This window comes from Leptosomus discolor, chromosome 1 (assembly GCF_034619465.1).
Source record: "Leptosomus discolor isolate bLepDis1 chromosome 1, bLepDis1.hap2, whole genome shotgun sequence".
NCBI lineage: Eukaryota > Metazoa > Chordata > Aves > Leptosomiformes > Leptosomidae > Leptosomus > Leptosomus discolor.
Window position 1 is genome coordinate 30,803,606 of NC_141391.1, and position 23,940 is coordinate 30,827,545.

Consider the following 23,940-nt stretch of genomic DNA (forward strand, 5'->3'; position numbering starts at 1 on the left):
ACCTGGCTATATTGATTTGAAACTGAAGTGCAACATTATCTGGCACATTCTGCTGTCTCCAAGCTGGCATTCAGGGAAGGCCCCTATGCTTTGTGCAAATTCCTTAATATATCCCCTCAAATTTTTATACACACACACACATATGTGTGTGTGCATCTATGTGTATATATACATCTACGCACAGAACATGACTTAAATATGACATGTTGAATATTGCTTATACAAATATGATGCACTGATTAAGAAAATAACAGCATAATATAAATGCTGAAACAAATTTTACCAAATTCTATGGTCGGGTATTTTAAAACTACGGATGAAAATACCCAGAGTGAATATAATAAAATTCTGTTTGTGCTAACTGTTATTGAGTATTACAACACATCTAGGGTCAGAAACTCGAGCAAGAAATTAATACCAGAAAAGGCCACCAAGAGAAAATTCAGTGCCCAACTCTAATTTTTATTTCTATCCAAGGCAGACACCTCTACTCGGATTTCCTGAAATCTAATAACTAGTAATAACATTTCAACTTTCATTTGAAAACCTCCGAGTTGTTTAAGCTTCGAGCTAATTATATAAATGAATTACAAAGGAGATTCAGATGGTCCATTTAAAATAAAAACAAAGCAGAAAAAAAATATTATTGTAAGCAGCTGAAGTCCTCATAATATCTAAAATAAATACCACACGCATCTTTCTTTAAAGGGACCAATTTGGGAGTAGTCATTCCTAACTGGAATGACATAAAACTAAGTTAGTAGGATGTGAAGTGTCTCAGCTTTCCAGGAATCCCATAGTCCAGGATTCTCCACAATTTAGCAGAAAGAGGGAAAACTAGGTAAATCTAGAATGACACTGGCTCCACAACTAGAGTTCCGGGGTGCAAAACCAGGGCTAAATCTTGTTCTTAGCAAAGGTAAAAGGTTAATGATAATTGCTGATTTAAAAAAACTCCTCAAACCCAACAGCTCTGTCCCTCAGAAATTTCACTCTTAAATGTAATTTTTGCATTAGATAAGTGAGTTTGCCGTTCTGGTCATATAAAAACGTCTTCCGTAACAGTCCAAAGAAATGGAAAGAGAGTTCAGTCCTACAGGACTTCCTCTCTTCGCATACAATTATTTTTATGCCTGACAGGACGAGAGGAAATGGCCTCAAGTTGCACCAGAGGAGGTTTAGATTGGACATTAGGAAAAAATCTTCACTAAAACAGTGGCCAAACATTGGAACAGGCTGCCCAGAGAAGTGGTGGTGTCACCATCCCTGAAGGTATTTAAATGACATGTAGATGAGGTTCTTGGGGACCTGGTTTAGTGGTGGACTTGGCAGTGCTAGGTTAACAGTTCCACTTGATCTTAAAGGTCTTTTCCAACCTAAATGATTCTATGATTCTGAATTGGAGGCGTTCTCTTGAATCCACCAAAGTCTACCACTACTGCAGTTCCATAAATAAATGTTCAGATGTAGGTTTCTGAACTACGAAATAAATTTTGAAGTAACACTTTATTACACAGTTTTGTTTCAAATAATGAATGAAGAAAACAATCCTTGAAGCTAACAATTCAAAAGGTGACACTTGGCAATGTGAAATCCTTCTGTCATGACACAAACTGCATGGAACAAGCCCCAAGCAAATTACACGATCATTATATGACAAAAATGAGACATAAGACCAAACTGAAATCACCTGATGTTACACACCTTACACTTTGCAGCACCTAAAGCAACACTTGGCTTCAGCAGAGTGACTCAGTGTCCTCTGTGATTCTGTAAATTTATCAGGGAGCCACCTCACACCAAATGACAAATCATGAAGCACAGACAGCGTGTCCTCAGGCAGGTATTTGGATCAGGCCTGCTCTAGTCACTCTTCTGTCCAATTTCAGTAGAGTACATAATATTTTTTGAGAGTAGATTCCTACTGTCAGAAAAAGAAGGTCTTCCTGTTCAGTTACTAGGTAGGCTAAATTCTGTGCTATGCTCAAGCAGATTAACCCCACAGCTTGTTCCTGCTGAGGAGAGTGCTATCAACACCAGACCATGGATAACCTGGGTCACCTCTGCTGAAGATGGGCCACTAGAATCTGGAATGCAACACTAAGCTCCCGTCTGTGCTAGAGACGCTTAACTCCTTTAATCCAAGAGCTTCTAAATGGAAAATACAGAGCCAGCCTCTCTAACGGGAACCAGAACGCAGGGCTTCACCTAAATCATACAAGAATCCCCATTACATCGATAGAAAAGGCAGACTGCTTTCCCGTGTAGCTTCCCTCTAGAATCTTACCTTTTTTTGAGATGAAGACACCCATCTCCAAGAGATGACATGGAGAAAAGCCAAAACTCTGCATACCCCAGAGCCTCATGGCGAGGGGACTCTGCTGGAATTGTGGAGCTACGCAGACAGATTCTGTGGTACTTTGTAGGGCTAAAAACCGCAAGATTCCTCAATTCTGGGCAAGTGCTTTAACCAATTTCCTGCTGCTGATACTGTTTGCATTTGGGTATAAACTTAACATAGCCCGAGTTAACAAATAACCTTTCTTTTTGGAGAGAGATAAAGGCAACATTTATATACTGTCTCTCTATTCTCTCTGCTCCAGAATGTCTTTGATGTCTGGCTTCTGGCTGCCCCCCTACAGCCTCATGTTTTGTACAGTTACACACATGCAGGGAATTCCATGGTCAAAACACCAGAAGCCATGGATTCAATGTGCTTGCTAGGATTAGGTGATGATTCAGTGGGTGACCTGGGCTGTGCCCGAGACTTCTGCAGCTAAAAGCTTTTTAAGTTAGAACTAAGGTGGAATCCAAACACACTGAACATGACCCCTTGCAATTACAGTTCATTGCACAGACATATTTTTCTCTTGTCTTTTCACCAGTAACAAGACAAGTCTATGAATGCAGCTATAATAGGAGATGCTCTGAAGAAGCGGAAATAGAGGTTTGACTGAAAAACTACTGATCTTGAAAATTCTTAGTAACATTGCAGCTGACATGATAAACAGTTTAACATTTAGATTAAAACTTCTGATTCTGCTAATGACTTAAGGTCAACATGCAAGAATTTTCATGTTCAAAAAGCTTTGCAGAAATTTGGTCCCAAAATCAGGGTACACATAAAAAAGAACTGATGTTCTCAGTCAGACTTAGCCACATAGAAAGGCACCATGCTTACTACCAACACCTGCAGCCTCTTCTGTAGCAAAATGTTTCCACTATCATACAGATCACTAAACACCTTCAACCAATTCCCACTGCAAACCTCACATTTTACTGTTGAAAGTGATTCAAAAATGGTTTTTAAGAGTCTGTGTTAGCTATAAAATCCCCAACAAACCAAACCATCACAGGCTAATAAAAGCTTTTTAAACTTTTATCTTTTAAACTTGTTTTAGCATTTGAAATGTAAAACTTGGTCTTTAAGGTGTTTTATGTCACAAGGGCTCCTTGATCCTCCACAATGAACTCTTTACAGATCCCTTCAAGGAATTATTTTCTCCAAGTCTCAAGCAAGTTACCACACAGGGAAAGTATGCAAGCTCAAACATTACAAGCATCTATGACAAAGGCTGTTGTTGATAAAAAGCTTTCAACGATGTTAATAAATATGTATTATCAGAAAGAAAGTATCTAGTAAAGCAGTAAGCAGGGACTAGGCACAAAGATAAGCCTATGCTGTCACAGTGTTCTCTTCAAATTCAATTTGCTCTGTAACTGAATACGTTTTAGGAAGTAACATACCCACTACTTTGGCAGCCAAAATGAATTCAGAGACAGAAAGAACTATGTAAGGAATCTACTTACCTGTGCCAAACAAGAAGCCAGGGATGAAACAACTAACTTGGCTCAGACATATAAAACTTGTCATTTCAAACCAGAAGAAAGGGAAAAAGACACATGGCTACGGTGGAGTTCCTTACCAAACATTACATATGGATCAATATATCCCTCTACTAAGGAGCTAAGACAAGAAAATTACTTAATAGCTGGAAAGTAAATGTGTCCTTTGTGCAGAAACCGTTTTATTCTTCACTACTGTCTGGATGTAGGAGATCCAAATTTTCTGTTGCTGGACTGTCAGGGCTCAAGGACTGAAAAAGACCTCATGGATCAAGTCCGTTCACCTGCAACTGCAGTTTCATTCCTCTCCCCCATTATCACACATTAAGATCTGTCATAAATGGATTCTACATAAAAGCATCAAGACCAATCTTAAAACAGTCTTTTACCCATACGTCTGTCCCCCACTGGAGTGCTGTTCTAGAGCACCACTCTCCTATCTAGCCAGGAGGTTTCTTGTAATTAGATAAAAGTTATTCACAGCCATTTGACATCCAACTGGGCTCTAAACCAGCTCTGGCATTAACTATTATTTCTTCATTTATTATTTTTTTAAATCCCTGGTATTTATACTTACCTATTTCTAACAAAACTCATTTTTAGCCAAACAAACCAAGCTCTTCTACCCTTTTATAAAATAGGTTCCTCATTCTCCTGAATATCCTAATAGCTCTTTTCTACAACACCTGGAATCAGCTTCATTTCATCTTTTGTAAACATGAATTATCATATTACAGTTGGAGTCTCAGCAGAATCTGGTGCTACTAAACATCCCAAGCTGTATTAGGAACAACTGCCCTTAATGCATTTTATGATCACAGTAACCTCTACAGACAAGTTATACTGAAGATAACACTCAACTTGTGAGTCAAATAGCTTGTCTGCTTGTTCCTCCTCCTTATCAAGTTTCAAGTGAGGAGATCCTCATTTATAATTTATTAATCTTATGGATGACCTTGCATGGTATATAACTGCATTTCACCCAGTTCAGGGATACCATTCAAACAACACTCCTTTAGACAGTTAATGCATGTTCTCTTCGATATTTTACCAGTTCTGGAATACAGATTTACTATACTATTGGAGTTGTTTGGATGATCTCCTTTGCTGAAATGCCAAGTATTTCTAGAATATCTTCACAGCTGAAAGATACCCAAGTGCATTGGTTACCGAGTGATTAAGAAGGGATATATTTACATTGCAGGCTAGCTGCGCATCATGCTTTAGCATTCAATCCTTTCCAATTTCAACCACAATTTAGAACATCAAAAAAAAAGAAAAGAAAAAGTGTAAGACACTGCTGAAGCTTTTCAGAGATAGGGACCAAAACCCATTCTGTACTATGCTTTGAATTTTGTGGCATGGAGACAGGCAACGTGCAGGTATCTGGCCTCAAGACTCCACTGTGTACCTGCAATTCTTGACACGTGCATTCTCTAGTCCTCCTATTTACTTCCCACTGCCTTATATCCTCCCACTATAGCTATATCCTATATAGATATAACTTTACCTGACATTCAGCCTCTTTTTCCATGTGGCATGTTTCCAGGCACTTCAGACCTCCATCCAGCTCTCTAAAGCTGCACAGAAGTGTTTACCTCTGAATGTACTACTTATCCAGACCCAGCAGCACCCCACCACCGTACAACAAGACGGTCCAGCAACATGCATTGACGTGCTTCTGAACAGCACCCCAAACCCAGCACCCTTCTATCAAACTGTTCTCACCAAGATGTGACTAGATTCTTTCCCATCAAAATTCATCGATCTGTTTATCACATTGGAGGATGAGGCTCAGTAACTGAAAAAAAAAAACCCCACCACCATACTGAAATTCTATGAACATAATGCACAGTTGGAAGTCTATTATAGGCAAATCGGTGCTCTGGATGGTACTTTAAAGAGCTATCAGAGGATGAATCGGGGAAACAACCTACAGATAAAGCTGTGTGGGCATATGAATAAGATTCCTAGTCTAGTATGTGTCATATCTTTGCTGGAAAGGGATGCAAGGAAACTTGCAAGTGTTATAGCTGCAACTGAGAGAAAAGACAGGGTATTTCCAAGGTATGCTTTTCTCCTTTTTATGCAATCTTTGTTTAAGAATTAGAAGGGTGTAGTAAGCATAAAAACACACTTTTACAAATACTTTTTTGAAAAGGCTACACATTGTGCCACATTTACAACCTGTGCAGAAAAGGACTATTCCAACACACATGGGTCACAAGTCCACAGTAAAAAGTGATCAAACTGTCAACAATCAATCTCAAACCCTCATGCTTGCCAATCCTCATGTATCCATTTGCAGTACAAGTCAGGGAAATGAGTGGAAGTTACGCTCCCACTAGCCAGCCTTCTGCACCTCTGTTCAGCATTTGCTGATACTCACTTTTATTTTTCAGCTCTCTTAGCACGTGATTTTTAAAACTCATTCATGCTGGAAGAACTTTAACTGGTTCTGGTTGCTCAGACTGTCCTTGTAACTCATTAAATATTTTCACTCATTGATGCATTAGTCACTAGACATTCCCCAAAATTGCACTGCCAGTAGCATAGTCACCAGATATTCCCCAAAATTGCACTGCCAGTAGCATCACACTAAATGAGAGGTAGTCACTCTGCTTTTCACCTCTGATTATCCAATTCAGAAAAAAAATTCCCTTTAAGAAAAAAAAAAAATAGTTTAGCTTCTCAAATTCCCAAACTCATCTTGGGCTTTAGACACTGCAAGGATCAGCCCGCAAGACAGCTTTATTTGTATGTACTATCTTGTGAAAAACAAGATTAAAAAGTCAGACGAGATTTCAGATTTAATTGAATTTAAAAGCTAGGTAAGATTCAACTTTTTTTTTTTTTTTTTTTTTAATCAAACAAACCAATTCTGCGCCTGATCACAAAATGAGAAACAAAATATACAGAAAGCATACCAAAAAGAAAGAATAAATGGAAACTTATGTATGTTTTATATACTCTTCTAAATATAGCTGCTACTTAGAGAGTTTTACTGAGATGCCTCCTGGCTGCATAAACCATAAGAGCTACCTCTGTCAAGAGAGTGGTGCCTTTCAGAGCACGACCTCTTCAAGGCTAAAGCAGCTGAGAATGTAACACAGTAGCACTTCACTTAAATGCTGCCTTTCAAGAGACTATCTTAAACACAACTTCCGGGGAAAAACAGAGAAAAAGAGAAAAGCTGACAACTCCCTGTAGACACATCTTTCTCCTTCTGTCATCTTTAACTTCCATTCTCATTCTTAGAGAAGTCTGCAGTATCATTAAGTTACAGCTCCCGGACCTAACGGTTCTTTCCCTGCTCTCTTCCTGGGAATTTGATTGTTTCTACCTGCTTTAGTTGTGGTTTGGTTTTTTGTTTTGTTTTTGGAACTGGCTTGCTAAAGCTGTGTTTACGAGCAGGGCTCTCCCTACTCTGGGACTTTGTCTCAGCCCATGGTCCTGCTGTGGTCTTTGTTCAGCACAGTCCTCCTACTTTAAATGACCTGTCTGTATCGCTTAAGTTTCTTCTAGGGTTGCTGCAATACTTTGTTATGAGGACATCACCATGAGGAATACTCATTATCCTACCCACAGTAACTTACATCTTATTGAAACTACAATTCTATATTAAGTCCTTTTAAGAATTATTAATGAAGCAATAGTACAGACTACGTGTTTGGCATTTATAGCTCTAATTGCAGCTCGCTCTTTGGCTGCTTTGGAAGGCACATCCATTCTACCTTTGAATACAGCTGTCAAGATCATCCAAGGGAAACACAATATACACAGTATTTATGAAGATGGCCCATATGTAGAGCACCAAAGGGAAAGGTAAGTGAAACTGCTGGAAATGTGGCTCCTTGAAAAACAAATTGAGAACTAGCACAGGAGATAAACCATATGCTCACAGGACAGCTGATTAATCAAAAGGGAAGGAAGGTGTAGTCAGCTCCTCCAGTAGCTCTAACTTGAGACCCATTTACAAGTTATTGGGTGCTGCACAGTCACTTGAAAAAACCTGAGACTCTTTACATGGTGTCCTAGGGCACCAGCTCCAGACAACTACACTTCCTAGAAGGACAACTGGAAAGCCCTTTGCAGTGTAAGAAAGAGCTTCTCTTTGGCAAAAAGAAAACAAAGAACAGCACTGTGGATAGCTGTATTTAATACCGGTGAATTTGGCCCTTTCGACTTTGTTTGAAACTCCACGTAATTACACTGTTTCTTAGTAGCTTTAAGTGGCTGAAGTTACATGCTTGCAACTGGTCGTTACGTCACATTACACAGTAGCTGTTTATATTTGTACACAGCTACCCTGTATGTTTATAATGGCCTTGTTATCTTTCTCCTCTTCTTCCTTTCCCGCATTTGGATAATAAACTGCTTTAGATGAAAACAGATTGCTGCATGTCTGCAAAAGGAAGAAGGGGAAGGGAAGTTATATTACCATGATTTTAATTAAGTGGAAGAGTATCATGATCATTTAATTCATGCAAGCTGACAAAACCTCAGCCATTTAAGAGACAGTCAAAAAAAGACAACTATAATCATTTACTGTTAATAACACATGCACAGCCATATCTATCAAGCCATGCACTGCTGATTCATCCATCAGAAAAAAGCAAAACTAAGAACTGAGTAAGAAAAAATCCCTGGAATCAAAGTTGCAACATTCAGTCAGATATTATATTCTGGCAAGACAAGCGTACCTGGAACCCATGCAAACAACACAGTAGCCTTGCACAGGTGAAAAAGAAGGAAGGGACACCAACCTCCTCGTCTCTTCCTGTTGCTACCTTGGCCCTCTGTCTACACAACTTTTAGCATCAAAGGAGGAAGCACGGAGGCAGAGCAGCATCATGCCCTGTAAGGTGCTGGCACGGCTGTGGCAGCCTGGGTGCGCGTGGGGAGCTTGCTCTGTCTTTGAGGACCTCTGGAAAAGCAATGGCTGGGAGAGCTGCTTCACGGCCATGAAGACTTTGGTTTCCTTCCCAGTCCAACCACCACCCTTCACAACTACCACGTGCCTGACAGTAGTCCACACGATAAGGCAGCCACTACTACTTTTTGGAGTACAAACAGAACAAGAGCAAATCAAAATTAATTCAAAGCTGTTTCTTCCTTAACAGCAATTCTTTGACAGAGATCTGAATACTTTTGCAGCTACAGCTATACATCAAGGATGTAACAATACAAACCTCATAGAGCAGAACCATACAGAAATTTCCTGGGGTCTCATCTAACAATCTGCAGCATCTTCCAACAGATGACACACCAGCATGTATTCATACTGTACATGCAGTGAAAAACGATCTAACAAAAGAAGTTCTTTATGCACGAAGTTCTAGCCTTTCCATTTTTATGAAACCCAGTGCAAAGTCTACTTAAAAACACAAAGTTTGAGTGTCTATAAAATAAAACCACCATGTTTTTAAAGAATCACTTCATGAAATCAAGAAACTTATTTCTCTATTCAAGAAGTTAACAATCTTCATGACACTTTACTATTTCAATCAAACAGATTGCATCCAATTAAGACACAGAAAATGCTATCAGCATAAATTATTCTAAATGTTAGGGTATTAAGTGAAAATTCTAAGTAAAATCTTTTTCAAACTGCTTTGCCTGCATTTCTGATCTTTGATTTGGTTCAAATTGCTAACTACTTATATTAGACAAGCTTTCTACTTATGTTAGAAACCAAAAAGAGATCCTACATAAATTTGCCCCTCTTTTTCCTCTGTAAAGCAAGTAATACAGGGTTATTTCTTTCCCATCAACAGCATAGTCAGGGAAGAAATCAGAGGAACTGACTGCAACGCCAGGGGACTCTCATAATATTGCCAGACACAGACCTGTCAAGTTTGACATGCTTCATACAAGATGCATTCAACTGATTCCAGACTTTGTCCACAGTAGCACCTCAATCTCAGCAGTCTGAGTTAATACTTCACAGCCTCGTGAGCTAGACATGACTGACTACAGTCATGGAACCAAGTTTTAGGGGCATTCTTTAGCTGCAACTTCGAGCTGTAACTCCATTCCCAACATGCACCTCCAAGTACTGGTACCACCCTTGTAAAACGTGAGCTGTTAGATACTCACGGAAATGGATGAGTTCAAAGAGTTCAAATGCTTGAGGACAAAGACATTCACTGTGGGTACAACTGTGAAACAACACACTCAAATGAGACGTTTTCAGGATGTAGCCTTACTTATTTCAGCTTATAATAGCCAGGCTTTAGCTCCAGAATGGAGACATCTCATTTAGGTATCTAAAATTATGTGTCTGCTTGCAAGCTAGGACTTTAAACTCCCATTATAGCAAGCGGAGACCTAGTCAGTACAGGCAGTGGAGCCCGGAGAGCTATTCAGTGCAAACTGATGTCAGCTGAAAAGCACTAACTGTACTATAGCTAGTGACTAAATCTTCACTAGTTAGTGGGAGCTTAGATCCAAGGCCACATATAGAAACACACACTTAAGACACCTAAAATTAGATGTCTTCAGAATGCAGCTGAAGCACTGATATTTCAAACAAATGTCTCCAGAACCTTCCTACAGTCAGGCTGGGTTTGCAGTGTGCAGCTTCTAGTGTAGTCAAAGAGAGAATAAAGAACGAGATTAGAGAAGATACAAGGGAAGATTAACCAATCAGAATATACAGGAAAACGAGATAGAAAAAGGAGAACCGAACATCTTATAATGAATTTGTAAGTTATGAACTCATTCGCATCTTAAAATGTGTGAAATAAATCAACATAGAATAAAAGTTAGAAAGATATCTAATAGAAGAATAAGAAAATAACCAAGGCAAACATGTTATAGACATGTTTTGTCCACATAGAGATATTAGATCTACTTAACACATTTTAAACAGAAATCAATGACAGAAAAACTAAGTTTTCCCTAAAACACACTACAACCAACATTGTGAAAGATCTGAATTAATGCATTTGAATTAATACATTTCCCTTTTATTTTTTTTTTTCGTAATTTGCTGCTGCAGAGGGTGATAAAACAGGTCTAGTTTGCTTTTTAATAAAACTTTTGCCAAGTTTAATTTATTTTGGGAATAGCATGATTTAGAAATCTAGTATTTAACATCCTAACGAAGTGGGCACAACAGTAAAGCGAGCTGCTCTGGCACGATAAAGTAAGCTTTTCCAGCATTTCTTGTATCATCCCTGACTGCCTCTTTAAGAGCTGGAGGAGACTGGGACCACCAAGACCTGGTCAGTTATCAGATTTGACAGAGGAGAAGGTCAGGCAGTTCCCAGAGAAGGCTGAGGGAGCTCCATTAAGAGGCTAATTTTCATGGCCACTCTCAGAGCAGAAAAAGCTGGATCTGAACAACAGACTCCTGGATTGCTGTGGTTAATTCTGGTCAAGGGAGTGACCTTGTTTCGCACTACTTTGCAAGTTTTGTTGAGTCAGTCAAACAAATTTGAGAGATGGTCCTGGAAAAATTGAAGACTGCCTCTGCCCTATTGCAAAATGGACTACAGAATCCAGTCAGTGTCCCTAGGCTAGCTTTAATTCAGCACAGTACTAGCAGTAGTACTAGAAAAGCTGCAGCAGTAGGGCTTACAAGCAAGTTTTACCTGCCAATAGTACTTGAATTGTGGACTAGATTTCTCCTATGTGTTAAAACAAATACATGAGCATTCTACATGCACTACAGTGAGGGCTTAAATCCATCATTATTTCTTTATCAGAAGGTTATTTGACATATTGCCATCCAACTTTTATGCTAACCCACCTGTAAAATGTAGAAGGGAAGTCTGTTCGACAAAATTTGCAAGGGCATTCATGCACTCTGTTTATCATTCTAAGCTACAAAAAGAGCATTTCCTACCCACAATTATTTTGGAATGAGATAGCTTGAAACCAAGCCGCTACAACCACATTTCGCAGCCACTTTCTCTCCTCATCGTGTTGTTGCAACACAGAAGAGAATCAAGTCTCCTCTGCAGTCATACTCCTGCATAGTTGACCGATACCCATGTTGTTATTCTTAGTTTGACTGTAGGCACCTGGAAATACCAACATCTATAAAACAAACTTTAAAAATGTGTATATAGAAGGTCATTTCCAAACAGAAGTGCTTTAAAGTTAAGCTACTCAGACTCAGCTCAAACTTTATGTGGACATCTTCAATCAAGAGTTAAGTGGCTTTACGTCACTGTAGCTTGCTGTGACCTCATACTTTCAGTTTACTTGTCTTAGCTTTCCTCAATGCTTTTCATGAAGGCGCCCTAAATAATTCCAACACAGATCCTAAAATTAACGTAGAAAAGGATGTTAATCTAAGTATCCATATCCAGTTTCAGCCTTGCACATTATGTTTAGTCTTCTACAGCACTCACACAGAAGGAATGGATAAGATAACTGAAATGATTTACCATTTACGGTAGGGTTTGGGGTTTTGGGTTTTTCTTTAGTGTGTTTTTTTTTTTAATGAACTGATGTATAAAACCTTACATCTGTGTCTTCACGAGGCTACAGTGGAGAAAAGCTGTAAAGCATCTTTGAAGACAAAAATGAAAGCAAATAAACTTACAGATATCCATATCATCACGTAACAGTTCAGTATTTAGAAATGAGAAACAGGTAAGTGGAAACAAGGATGAAGAATTATTTTTGAAGAACTGTTTTTTTCTTGGGCTACAGAAAGAAATGATCACCCAGAAAAGCTTCCCTGGGTGGCTCCAGTAAGCTGTTCTTAATGGAAGCAGGACAGCTAGAGCACTAAAAACTTTGTAATACACATCTGGGTTTACTTGTAAGGGCTCATTATCCAGGCTCTTAAGCTACTTAGAAGACTAGAGATGCTCAAGAAGAGAATTCTTGTTAACAGTGTTTTATTGGTTTCGCTAGTTTGTTCCATTATTACATATCTATGTATTTAAACCAATATTCTTTTACTCCTGAACTTTGCTCAGTGCTAAGGTGGATACCGAGTAATTTAACAAACAAGATACAGTATTTCTAGAGGTGATGTCACCCTTAAAGCCAATATATGGGATCATTACTGCAGTGTCAGGTATCCTAGTACATTATAAAATCACCACAGAATGACAATGCACACTTTGTCCACTTAACACAACGCATTTAGGATTTTATAATAAGCTGTGATCTTCTTGTGAAAAACGCATCTCCCAATGACCATTACCAACTAGTAAAGTCCCTTCTGAGGGGTTTGTGGCAACTTCTATAGAATTTATAACTGGTCTTTAACCACTTCCAGTACTAATAAATTAGTTTTATTTCAAACTCAACACCAAAGCACCAGACGATACTTCGAACAAAATAAATCTAGGGTTCTTTTTAGTTCAAATATATCTAAATAGCAGTTACATTTGGGTTTTAAAATCTTCAGCTCAGTTGCTCTAACACTATATCCTTGGAGGTGTTTAAGACGCAGGTAGATGTTGTACTTAGGGACATGGTTTAGTGGTGTTGACAGAGCTAGGACAAAGGTTGGACTCGATCTTGAAGGTCTCTTCCAACCGAAAATGTTCTATGATTCTACGCGAAAACAACCAAAAACCCACATGAGACCTGGCAGCAGATAATAAATTGAGAGCAGCCCTGCAGAGGACTTGGGGATACTGGTGGATAGAAAACTGACTATGAGCCAGCCACGTGCACTTGCAGCCCAGAAAGCCAACTGGATCCTGGGTTGCATCAAAAGAAGTGTGGCCAGCAGGTTGAGGGAGGGGATTCTGCCCCTTTACTCTGCTCTGGTGAGACCCCACCTGGAGTGCTGTGTCCAGCTCTGGGGCCTCCAGCATGCAAAAGACAGACCTGTTGAAGCGAGTCCAGAGGAGGGCCACAAAAATGATCATGGGCTGGAGCACCTGCCCTGTGAGGACAGGCTGAGAGAATTGGGGTTGTTCAGCCTGGAGAAGAGAAGGCTCCAGGGAGACCTTACAGCAGCCTTCCAGTACTTAAAGGGGGTCTATAAGAAAGGCAGAGGGAGACTTTTTACTGGGGCCTGTTGTGATAGGACGAGGGGCAACGGTTTTAAACTGAAAGAGGGTAGGTTTAAATTGGACGTAAGAAAGAAATTTATGATGAAGGTGGTGAGACACTGGCACAGGTTGCCCAGAGAAGCTGTGGCTGCCCCCTCCCTGGCAGTGTTCAAGGCCAGGCTGGATGGGGCTTTGAGTGACCTGGTCTGGTGGGAGGTGTCCCTGCCCATGGCAGGGGGGCTGGAATTGGATGATCTTTGAGGTCCCTTCCAACCCAAACCATACTGTCATTCTCTAACAGTTTTAGTCACACAACGTTCTGGGTAATGGGCAGGTTTGATGTTGCAAAGCTGAAGTTAATCTTAGAATGAACTAAAGTTTGTGTTTCACTACTGTAATCTCAGAATTTAAGTAATCTTCTTTTCCTTTTGACTTCCTTGAAAATACTTTACAGAAGTATTTTATTCCTTATTTTAAAGGGGAAAAAAATGAGGTTAAGATTGCTTAACTTTTATCCCCAAGACTAACCTTAATACTGGTACTTCATTTCATTTCAAAGGATGAAGTATTTATGACTCATTCTAATTTACATAATTTTCTTATTTTATTATGAAAATGGCAATTTTCCTTTGCAGAGACATATAGAACATGGTTGCTCTTATTATGTCAAGTAACATTTAATAGCCCTTAGCTGTAACTTGGGACTGTTATAAAATGTGCTCAAGATGAGTCATCTTCATTCACTTATTCTGCAATAGGAGGAATTCATGAATGAGTGATCTGCAGTAATTTCACTTCTACAAAGAAAGCCCATTCATACATTTCAAACCTGGTTTTCTGAATCACTATAATGGAGTTGATTATTTCACTTTAACAGAAGAAAATTTTGGCTTAAGGAAAGTTTCCACAGAAGTCTGAGTATATGTGAGAACAGTTTCGTAGATTTAAAAGAGCTCTTCTGAAAATAAACATTTTGGTCTAACATGACTACACAGACAGATATCTTCCTATCTAATAAGAAAACCACAGTGTCTTTGGGAAGTAAGAGACTGACAAATGGTTTAAACTGAAGTTGTGTCAAGAAGTGGCAGAAGTCATTGCTACCAGACAAACCAGTGGGAAGCCAAAGAAACAATTTTATAAAGTCTGAAAAATGGCCGTTGGCACACAGAAGTGCTCGTTTGAAGCTGTATGTAAGTTAAAATACATATAACAGGAAAGCAACTAAGATCCAAGATTGCTAAATATAGAAATATAAAGCAATCACACTTCTTATTTCACAGAAATATAAGTGTAAGACACCAAGAATAACACACACAAATTATTTTAAGTCATCAAAACTGCCAAAATAAAGGAATGGGATTCACCAAGGATGGAACGTCCCTTCATCACCACTGCTCTTTTGCCAACCTTAAGTGATTTCAAACCAGGAAACAATCTTAAGAGCATTTTCACCTGACTGTAACTGCCATGGAAGAGGCTCGCATTAAGCAGCCGCTTCTCACTTATCATAGTTTCAAAACAGTCAAAGCTTTACAGATCATCTGTGAGAGTTATACCAGCAAACAGATGGTAAGTCAGTACAGAGACCTGGGTATAAATACAGCATTTTCTTCAGACGCTTAAGCTCACAGAAAAAGCACAGTGTCCTTCTCCATTAATTGGTGCTTTAAGTTTTCATTACTTCATTGATCCAAGGACAGCTCTAAAATAGTCACTTTATTCACACCTCTCCTTTCTCCTGCAGAGACACTGCCTCTCCTTGTTTTCAGGTTGAGAAGTTTTACCCTATATATAGGGTATCCAAAGTAAGGATAGTCCTCTTTACAAATAAACCATGACAAGAGCAGCACAAAGATTGATGGAGCATCCCAATGTTTCCAACAGGCAGGGATATGACGCAAGAAAATACAATTAACATTTATGAACAATCCACACTGACTTCAGCAGACAGCACAGTCTCAAGGTGAACTGACCAGCAATAAAGCACAACAGAGATCTAGAATTATTCAAGGAACAGTGACTTACCAAATCACTCAAACTACTGTATCTGCATATCTGCTCTTCTCTTGGGGATTCCTCCAGAAGCAGATCACTACCTCTCAACTTCCATTCCTTCATTTTAGTATTATACTTACATAATCTCAATTTAAACATATTCCCATGCAAATTGCCTTGCAAGAACCTGAATTCACATTTTATTGTTTTCACCTTCGGTCAATGTGCATCATTCCAAATTCTTAATATCCTTTGTAATCTCCAATTATTTCTCTTTCTCCTTGGATATCTTTTAGTAAGACTTTGCTCCAAAGAGACAACATATTGTTAGCCACCATTTTCCTAAGAATAAATTAGAATACAGACTTAGAAAAATGGTACTTGAAAATTTTCTGTTCCTTAAAGAAAAATATTGTACTATGTTCACCATTGTGCTGAAGTTCTTGTTATTTGTAGAACACTGAACATCCCACAAAATATGAAGTAAATGAAGTTCTCAGAACCAGTTCATTGTAGAAAGCAGTTATCAGAAACAGAGATATTTGTTGGGTGGTCACTTACCATTCTATCACAAATAGGTAAGTGTTGTGAATTATATATGTAAGCTTTACAAGCTTCATTTTGAAAGGGATAAGGGAATGCCTGTAATAAAGTATTAAGCGTGTTTCACGAAAAATCTTTGCTTGTACTAATGCTTTTCCTCCAGGTGGATTCTGAGTGTGATACAAAACCAAACATATTAATTGCAATATGCAATATATTTGTTGTACATAATTACAGTTTTTCTGTGGGCAATATGTGCTATGGTTTTGCAAAGTAGTATACAGACACACATTTTTAATGTACGTAATACTACCTCTTTTTACACTGTACACCACAGAAGAAGCTGAATGTGCGTTCTTCGCAGAGACTTTTAAGTCAATACTATCAGAAAAGAGTATAAAGATGGGTAAACACTTACAGCAAAAACTGAGATTGGAAAAAAGTATTAAGGAACATGATAATGACTAAATCAACTTCCCACTGATTGCATCTCCACTGAATTTTGGCCATCTTTGCCTTCCCCATGCCTTCTGTAAAATAAGGACCTCTGCACATTTATACAGTTTCCTCCAAACCATGCTCGTTATGTATTTCTGCATCTTTAACTTTGATTTGATCTAATAACTGAGTGCATACAGTGAAGAAAAGGACAGGGAACTGATGCGAGGTTTTTTCCTTTAGTGTCAATGCAATAGTCTCCTGTGGCTGTAACCCATTTTGCAGACTGGTCATCATTTTATAGCCAAGTCAAGGGCAAACAATGTTTGAGAAGTTGTGGCAGAGCAAAAAGGACCACCAGTACCAAATGACTTTCTACATGTGCACCATCTGAAATTGTTCACTTTACACAAATCTATACGCAGAAAACAGGAAAGCAGACATTCCTCATTAGTTGCAATACATACAATGAAAAGGGTACAGCATCAATTTCCAAGGGAATTTCTTCTTTAAGCCAAACAGACCCAACAAGCCAAAAGGTAGAAAGATCCATTGACATAACACTCACACTCATAAGACACAGAAATGTCTCAGGAGTGCAAGAACAGACCAGAAGAGCAACATTCATAAGATCATGTGCAACTCAGATTCTGTTCTAAGATTAGTGAATGTACAGATATGAAAGACACCTATGCCCTCTGTCTTACCACCAGCTTTAAGCCCTATTTTCATGTCCTGAAGGGGGAAGGACAAGCATAATGTCTGTATGACAGAAGGTTTGCAAAAGCTCCGGAACTGATTTGGGTTCCTAGATGGCCAGTGCCACTTTTCCAGAGAGTTGTAGAGAACGTACCTGAGCTTACACTTAGTGAGACCCAGGAACACTCACTTTCATATTTAAAACATGAAGAAATCAGCAGCTGAATCAAATCACAAAATAGTGAGCTGCCTACTTGGGAAGTGAGAGGGACCAGGCAAGGATAAAAGCCATACCACGAAAGGTTAGAACAGTATCTACAAAGATGTGATCTCAATATTTTTGCAGTTCATCACACACTTCCTGCGTTCAAGATGACCATGCAAGGAAAGTGTCAATTCATTCCCCGCTCCACAAGGACCATCTGATAAATCAAAATTAAAACCAAAAATGCAATGCATGTCACTCTCCTCAGTATTTTGTGCAACACAAGTAAAATATATCTTATCTGTTCTTTAACTGCAAGACAAAAATCACTCTGCTCCCCTCAGATATTGCCAAGTAATTATTACACAGCTATGTTTCAAATAAGCCATAGAACTGTGAGCTGCAACACTGATCCATTTGTGGCTCAAAGGAAGCAACAGAACTATGCAATCAGCACAAAGTTTTGAAAAATGGTGCTAATGGACGTGTTGTAAACTTTAAGAATTGTCAAAATAAACTTAATTACAATCCTTTTAATCAGTTATTTTGTAGCCAAAGGACCTGCCTGTAACACTGGAAACCAGACCTTTCATCTCTTCTTGGACTGGAAAGAGGGGGAAAAGGGGCTGGAAAATACTTGCTTCAACTTCCCAGAACAGTATCTGTTGAAACTGGGCCAACATCCAGGAAAAATAAAAATAAAATAAAAAAAATATTCATTGGCCCAGAAGATAACAAGCAAAAAAGTGACCCCATAGCTGAATCTGTGGATACTCTCTTTACACAGTAAAGTGGTATTCTAAACAGTGGTAATATCTGACTGCTTATTTTTGCAGCTGTAGGTAGGCTTAACTGATGGCTGTTTTCATTCAGAACAGAACACAACATCCAAACTGACTATTGCATATAGGGATGCTACAGTTAGATGAAGCATTTGTATTTTGAAGCTGCACTTGCTAGAACTGAGAAAGGACACAATTCAGCCTCTAGCAACAATGAAAAACTAGTAGTGTGGTAACAGACAGCTACTGTTGGGACAGGCAAAGAATGTCCACGTGACAGTAAAGAATTAAAAAAACATAAACTCAAACCAAATTAACAACTGCAGCTTTTAATTTGAAGTCTGTGTAATAAATGAGGTTAGTCAAAAGTTGCTAGCACAGCACTTCCCTGTTTGCTCTGCAAACTGAAACTGTTTCCCCCCTTTTCTCTCCCCAAGAAATTTAATTTCATCTAATATAAGTAGTACTTTGTTTACTGTAGTGAAATCTAAATCCAATGATCCTTAGCACCTGATCTTTTCGGTCTTTAAATGGCTGTTGCATTTAAAATAATTTCTGTCAGTCTTTTACTTTCAACACCACAAATTGCCTCTTATTTATCCTGATACAGACTCAGGAATTATTAAAATAAATTTATCAGCTTTACCTGTAATGCACTGAAACTGTCCATCTTCTCTTCTTATTGTAAATGCTTCCCCTGGATTAACTTGCACAAGAATAACCTTAAAAATAAAAGAGTGTTTACAACCATTACACAGGATTATGTTACAGAAATCTGGTACGTGCATAAAAAAAAGTTTTACTGGTAAAAACAACTTCTTTTTTTCTGGTTAGTAAACACATTATTTTTCACTTCACACTGCCTTCTGCCTTTATCCCACAGAGAAAAAGAGATAAGAGCAAGAACAAGTACAGATATTTTTAAACAAACATTTTTCAAAGAACCAAGGAGAGAGTAACAACTGAGTGAAACAGTACCTGTACAAATTTTATTTTCTCAACTGCTTATTATAATTAAAAAGCTATTTGTACAGCTTAAATTATTTCAACAAATTACATTAACTTCAACATTAATCAAACGATTACATAAAGTTTCAGAAGGAAGCCTAGAATTCCCAGTGTTTGAATTTTCACCATAACCACTTCGCAAACAGTTTTCAACATAAGTGAAATATTGTGTCATATCCTTCTTTACATGATCCAAGCATATTTGTACATTCATTGACGATAAAACAGTATTAAAAGTCATGACAAAGTAAGTGCACCAGATGCACAGCACAAACCAACATGCAGAGCTTTATTTGTGGAAAGCTGTTTATCCTAATTTTGTAAACCCATGCAATGCAGAATTGATAGTAAAGCACACTTATCAGCCAAAATAAAACAGAAGTAGTCTGACATGTACCAAAGCAGAAGCCTGTTACCATTTCAGACTTCTATATTCTCATTTCAAACCAGCCTTTATGTGAAAGAAAAAGTTTATAACCATGAAGAACCTAGCTAAAATTATGAACAAAGAATAAAAACCCAGAAGACCAGGTGCATTTCCTAATTTCCATTCTGGACACATCTTTCTTCAGTCTTGCTTGCACGAGTCTAAACACCGTGTTATATCCTCTTCCTGGTGTGAATAGGAGACACACAAATCTTTACATACACAACTCTTCAACATTATGGCCAAAAATTTACGCTGTGAAATTGATAAAAGAACAAAAAGTTGGTCTTGTTTACAAAAAAAAAAAAAAAAAAAAAGAAAACAGCAAACTTGAGTGTTACTCATTTTAGGAATACTAGAGGGAAGGGAAAGGGTGAGAAAAGGCATAAATCATACCAATTCCTCCCCCCAGCAGAGCAACTTTACAAATTAATAAAAAGATGGCAAGTTCTACCCTAACATAGCTGCAACTTGATGAGACATGATGGACATTCACATTTTTAAACTTGGGCCATATGATTCAAATACTGATTTAGCTCAGTTTTGAGCATGCACTTTAAAAATACTGCTTTAAGTTGTTTTCTGTGGTACAGTACTGTTACTGGAGAAAGATGTCTCCAGAAGCTTTAGGCTCTTTGAGAAAAAAAAACAATAAACTATATCACTTTTTACATTTTATCATGCTAATAAATCTTCCAGATCTTCTAAAGTGTGTCTCAATATAAAAGTCAGTAGGAGTTAGCATTCATAATATAACCTAAACTTAGAAACAAAGAGGATTTTAGACATGAACTTCAAATAAGACTTACAGGTCTTCAGAAAATATTGTATTGACAGAGTTTATTGTAAAGTGAAGGTAGTATTTTAACCACTGGCTATCACCTTCAGAATGTGACAAACGAGAGAAATATGAGTGGATGAATTCTCAAAATTTCTTTTTCAGACTCCCCAAGCAGGCATAACTTTTTGAAGACTTATTTGACTGATTTACTTTCCCCTCTCTGCTACAATTGAAAGTTTTAGCTTGAAATTTACACTGGAATAAAAGTACATACAAGCTTCACAGGAGTACATCTTTCCATCTCATGTGTGGGTTGGATTAACCACATTTGCCCAAGTCTTTTGGTTGATTTAGTATGCCCTAAGTCCTGGGAGGGACCATTCTGGCTGCAGCTGACATGCCAATCTCTACAATTTTCAGCTCAATACTCTGTCTCCACCATATGAACTATGAGAAGCAGACAAGCTGCAAAGCCCTCAAGTTTTAGGGCAACGGCTGATATAACTCCTTTGATTCCTATTTTTAAACAGCAAATGGGGGATGACTGGTATTCCTGCATTGTTCCCATTTTTTCTGCGTGAATGCCTGAGGTTGGTAACCTGGGTAATAATGTTGCCTTGGGAATCTCCTGGTCTTCCTCCTCCACATCTCTGCTGCAGGACATCCAAACTAGAGGCTCCAGCTAGCAGAGTGGATCTAAGTGTGGGAATACACATACTGGCCCAACGGCAGCAACTGCGCCCTAGGCCTCCTGATTTTCTTTAATAGGCCTCCTGATTTTCTTTAATAGCAGTTTCTCCAGAATCTTTCTTGTTCACTTCACAGCTAGTCTGAGAAGGTAAAGGCTCAGCACGCCAGCCATGGTGTAACACAGCGAGAGGGGGCACTGGGCAGCAGCAGCTGTGCCATGAGGCAACAGGTCTCCTGATGGAGCCAAGCACCACTCTGACACTCAGGATGTCAGCAGATTTTCACATCTCTGAGGACATCTGACTTCCACTCAAAACGGTGGGGAGGCTTCCCAACTTAATGCAGTTTAATTAGACGCTCAGTTCCCAGGAACAGGAAACAGAGCTCTTTTGTCAATGGGCTATTAGTCTACTTGATGCCTGACTGTGTATTTATTTCATTGGCTCACACTTTCAGCCTTGCTTTTATGTTGTGCGTTCACATTCGTATTTTACAACTGTTCCAAGACAGGCTGTATTTGCTGCCACGTGTGCCAAAAGAGAGTCTAAATCAGGGCTGAAGTAATTTCAGAAGTTTCAAGAACTGCTGGCTTCAAAAGTTTTTGTATTGGGGTAACATGTGTCAACACGACCAGCACTGGTTGCTGGACCAGCTGAACCCCATGGAGTAATCACTGCTTTGAGAAGGACATTTTTGACACTTACCACCTCAGTAGATGCAACTTGAAATAGGAAAAACTAAAGCTATGTGAAATGAGAGAGACAGACTGATACCTTTCTGGTCAGAAGAGATATTACCAAAGACAGACAATCACTCATAGGATTCCCTCTTATCTAATAAAAGTCTGCTGCACATAATGAAAGACACAAGAAAATGTCTCCAAAGGAAAAGGTAACCTGGATCTTTCACAGCATCACGTTAGGCAAATAAAATCTACAGGTTGCTTAGCATTTATAGCTCTTTCATCTCATTCTAGGTGGCTTTGTGCAGGCTTGCACATCTCATTGTCCGACACACTGCTTCATGAACCCTGACATCAGTATGTACAAACCCCAAGGCCCTCGACTCTCACACTGAATATTTTAGTCCTTGATCATCTTCCTGTTTCAGAAAAGAGAGTCATGTTGCCTCAAACTAAGTAAAAACCTTTGGAAAAATCTTGTGGTTTGGCCTCTCTTCCCACGCTTCAATATTTTTGTGACAAATACTTTTGCTTTACTCACAGCACCTAAAGTTCTGCTATCCAAAGCCTAACATGCACTATTCTATCCAGATTTCCGCTGCCTGCTCCTCTAAGATAACTACAGTAATCCGGAAAAAATCTTTTGGAATGTGTCAGTCTCAGTGGGAGGCACCTTTAACACAGCCACTTTTCAAATGCCATTTCTCTTTCTAAATCAAGAAAACACTTAAGGACTCCACAAAAAAACAAAACAATGTGAACTTAAGACATAGGGGCCTTGATACAAGCTCTAGAATCCTACAAGCATTTTTAAAGCATAACCAACTATAACAGAACCTAATAAAATTTAAAAGTGTAATTTCTCAACTCTAACACAACTTTGACTCAACATATTTTTGTCTCAAGTTCAAAACATGTTAAGGCATTGCTATTAAGAAATGGGAGTATTAGGTCAACAACTAGTTTTGTGTCATTTCCACTGGAACTATACATTGTTTCCTTTAAACAGTTATTTAATGATGATCCACATGATCTCAATACAGTTCCTGATGAAAAACAGTACAAAATCTCTTTCCAGAGATTAGCATACAAGTTGACGATACAAGAGTGTAGCTACAGACTTATGCTAAAAACAGTTCCTGCATAAACAAAACAAAATGACCAGCCCAACGGCTAAAGTTTGACATACCTGAAACATCAGTTGCCAGAGACTGTCAGGGTTTTAACAGTGAAATTTCATACTTTTCAATGGTACTTAATTTATTCTACACAGGATATTTTAGAAGATAAATCCAGATCAAATAAACTACAACTGTGCAGTAGTTTAATTAAATAGGTATGGATTAGAGACGTGTCGTCTTAGCGCAATATTAAAAGCAAAATCCATCCCAAAACCATAGAAAGGCTCTGCAAACAAGAGCAGTATTCATTAAACCCCCTTCTAGCACGGAATACTTTACTTTTTTCCCTGATTTCAAAACTTTTACTTCACTGCCTATCCACTGCAGGTCAAGATATGCAGCCCATATCGGCAAAGACCAGCTACCTAACAGAACTGAACCATGCTGTATATTAGAAAGCTCATGTGTTCTTCCTGAAATTGCTGTTTAGACTCAGGCAGCGGCTCAAGCCAAACAAGAACATATGAAACGTCCTTACAGGCTGGGTCAGCAGTCCTTCTAGCCCAGTACTTCGTCTCTAATGTATCGAGATGGTATTTAAGGAGAGCAAGTGAGCCAGGCCATTTTCTGTAGTCCGTCTGTATTATTGTCCAGGAGTTTGCCTAAACTCTTTGAGTTTACTTACACATTGAATTGCCTCCACAACCTCCGACAGCAGCGAGTTCCTGAAGTTCACTTTTTAGCCGTTT

General features: G+C 38.7%; 1 protein-coding gene across 1 annotated transcript in view; it reads right to left on the bottom strand.

Moving 5' to 3' along the window:
• The window catches only part of FNDC3A (fibronectin type III domain containing 3A), a 120,395-nt gene that overhangs the window by 59,321 nt on the left and 37,134 nt on the right, over nt 1-23,940 (bottom strand). The window contains exon 3 of the mRNA XM_086476499.1: nt 19,129-19,204. Within this exon, the coding sequence (XP_086332625.1) occupies nt 19,129-19,204 (76 nt within the window). The remainder of the gene's footprint in view (nt 1-19,128; nt 19,205-23,940) is intronic.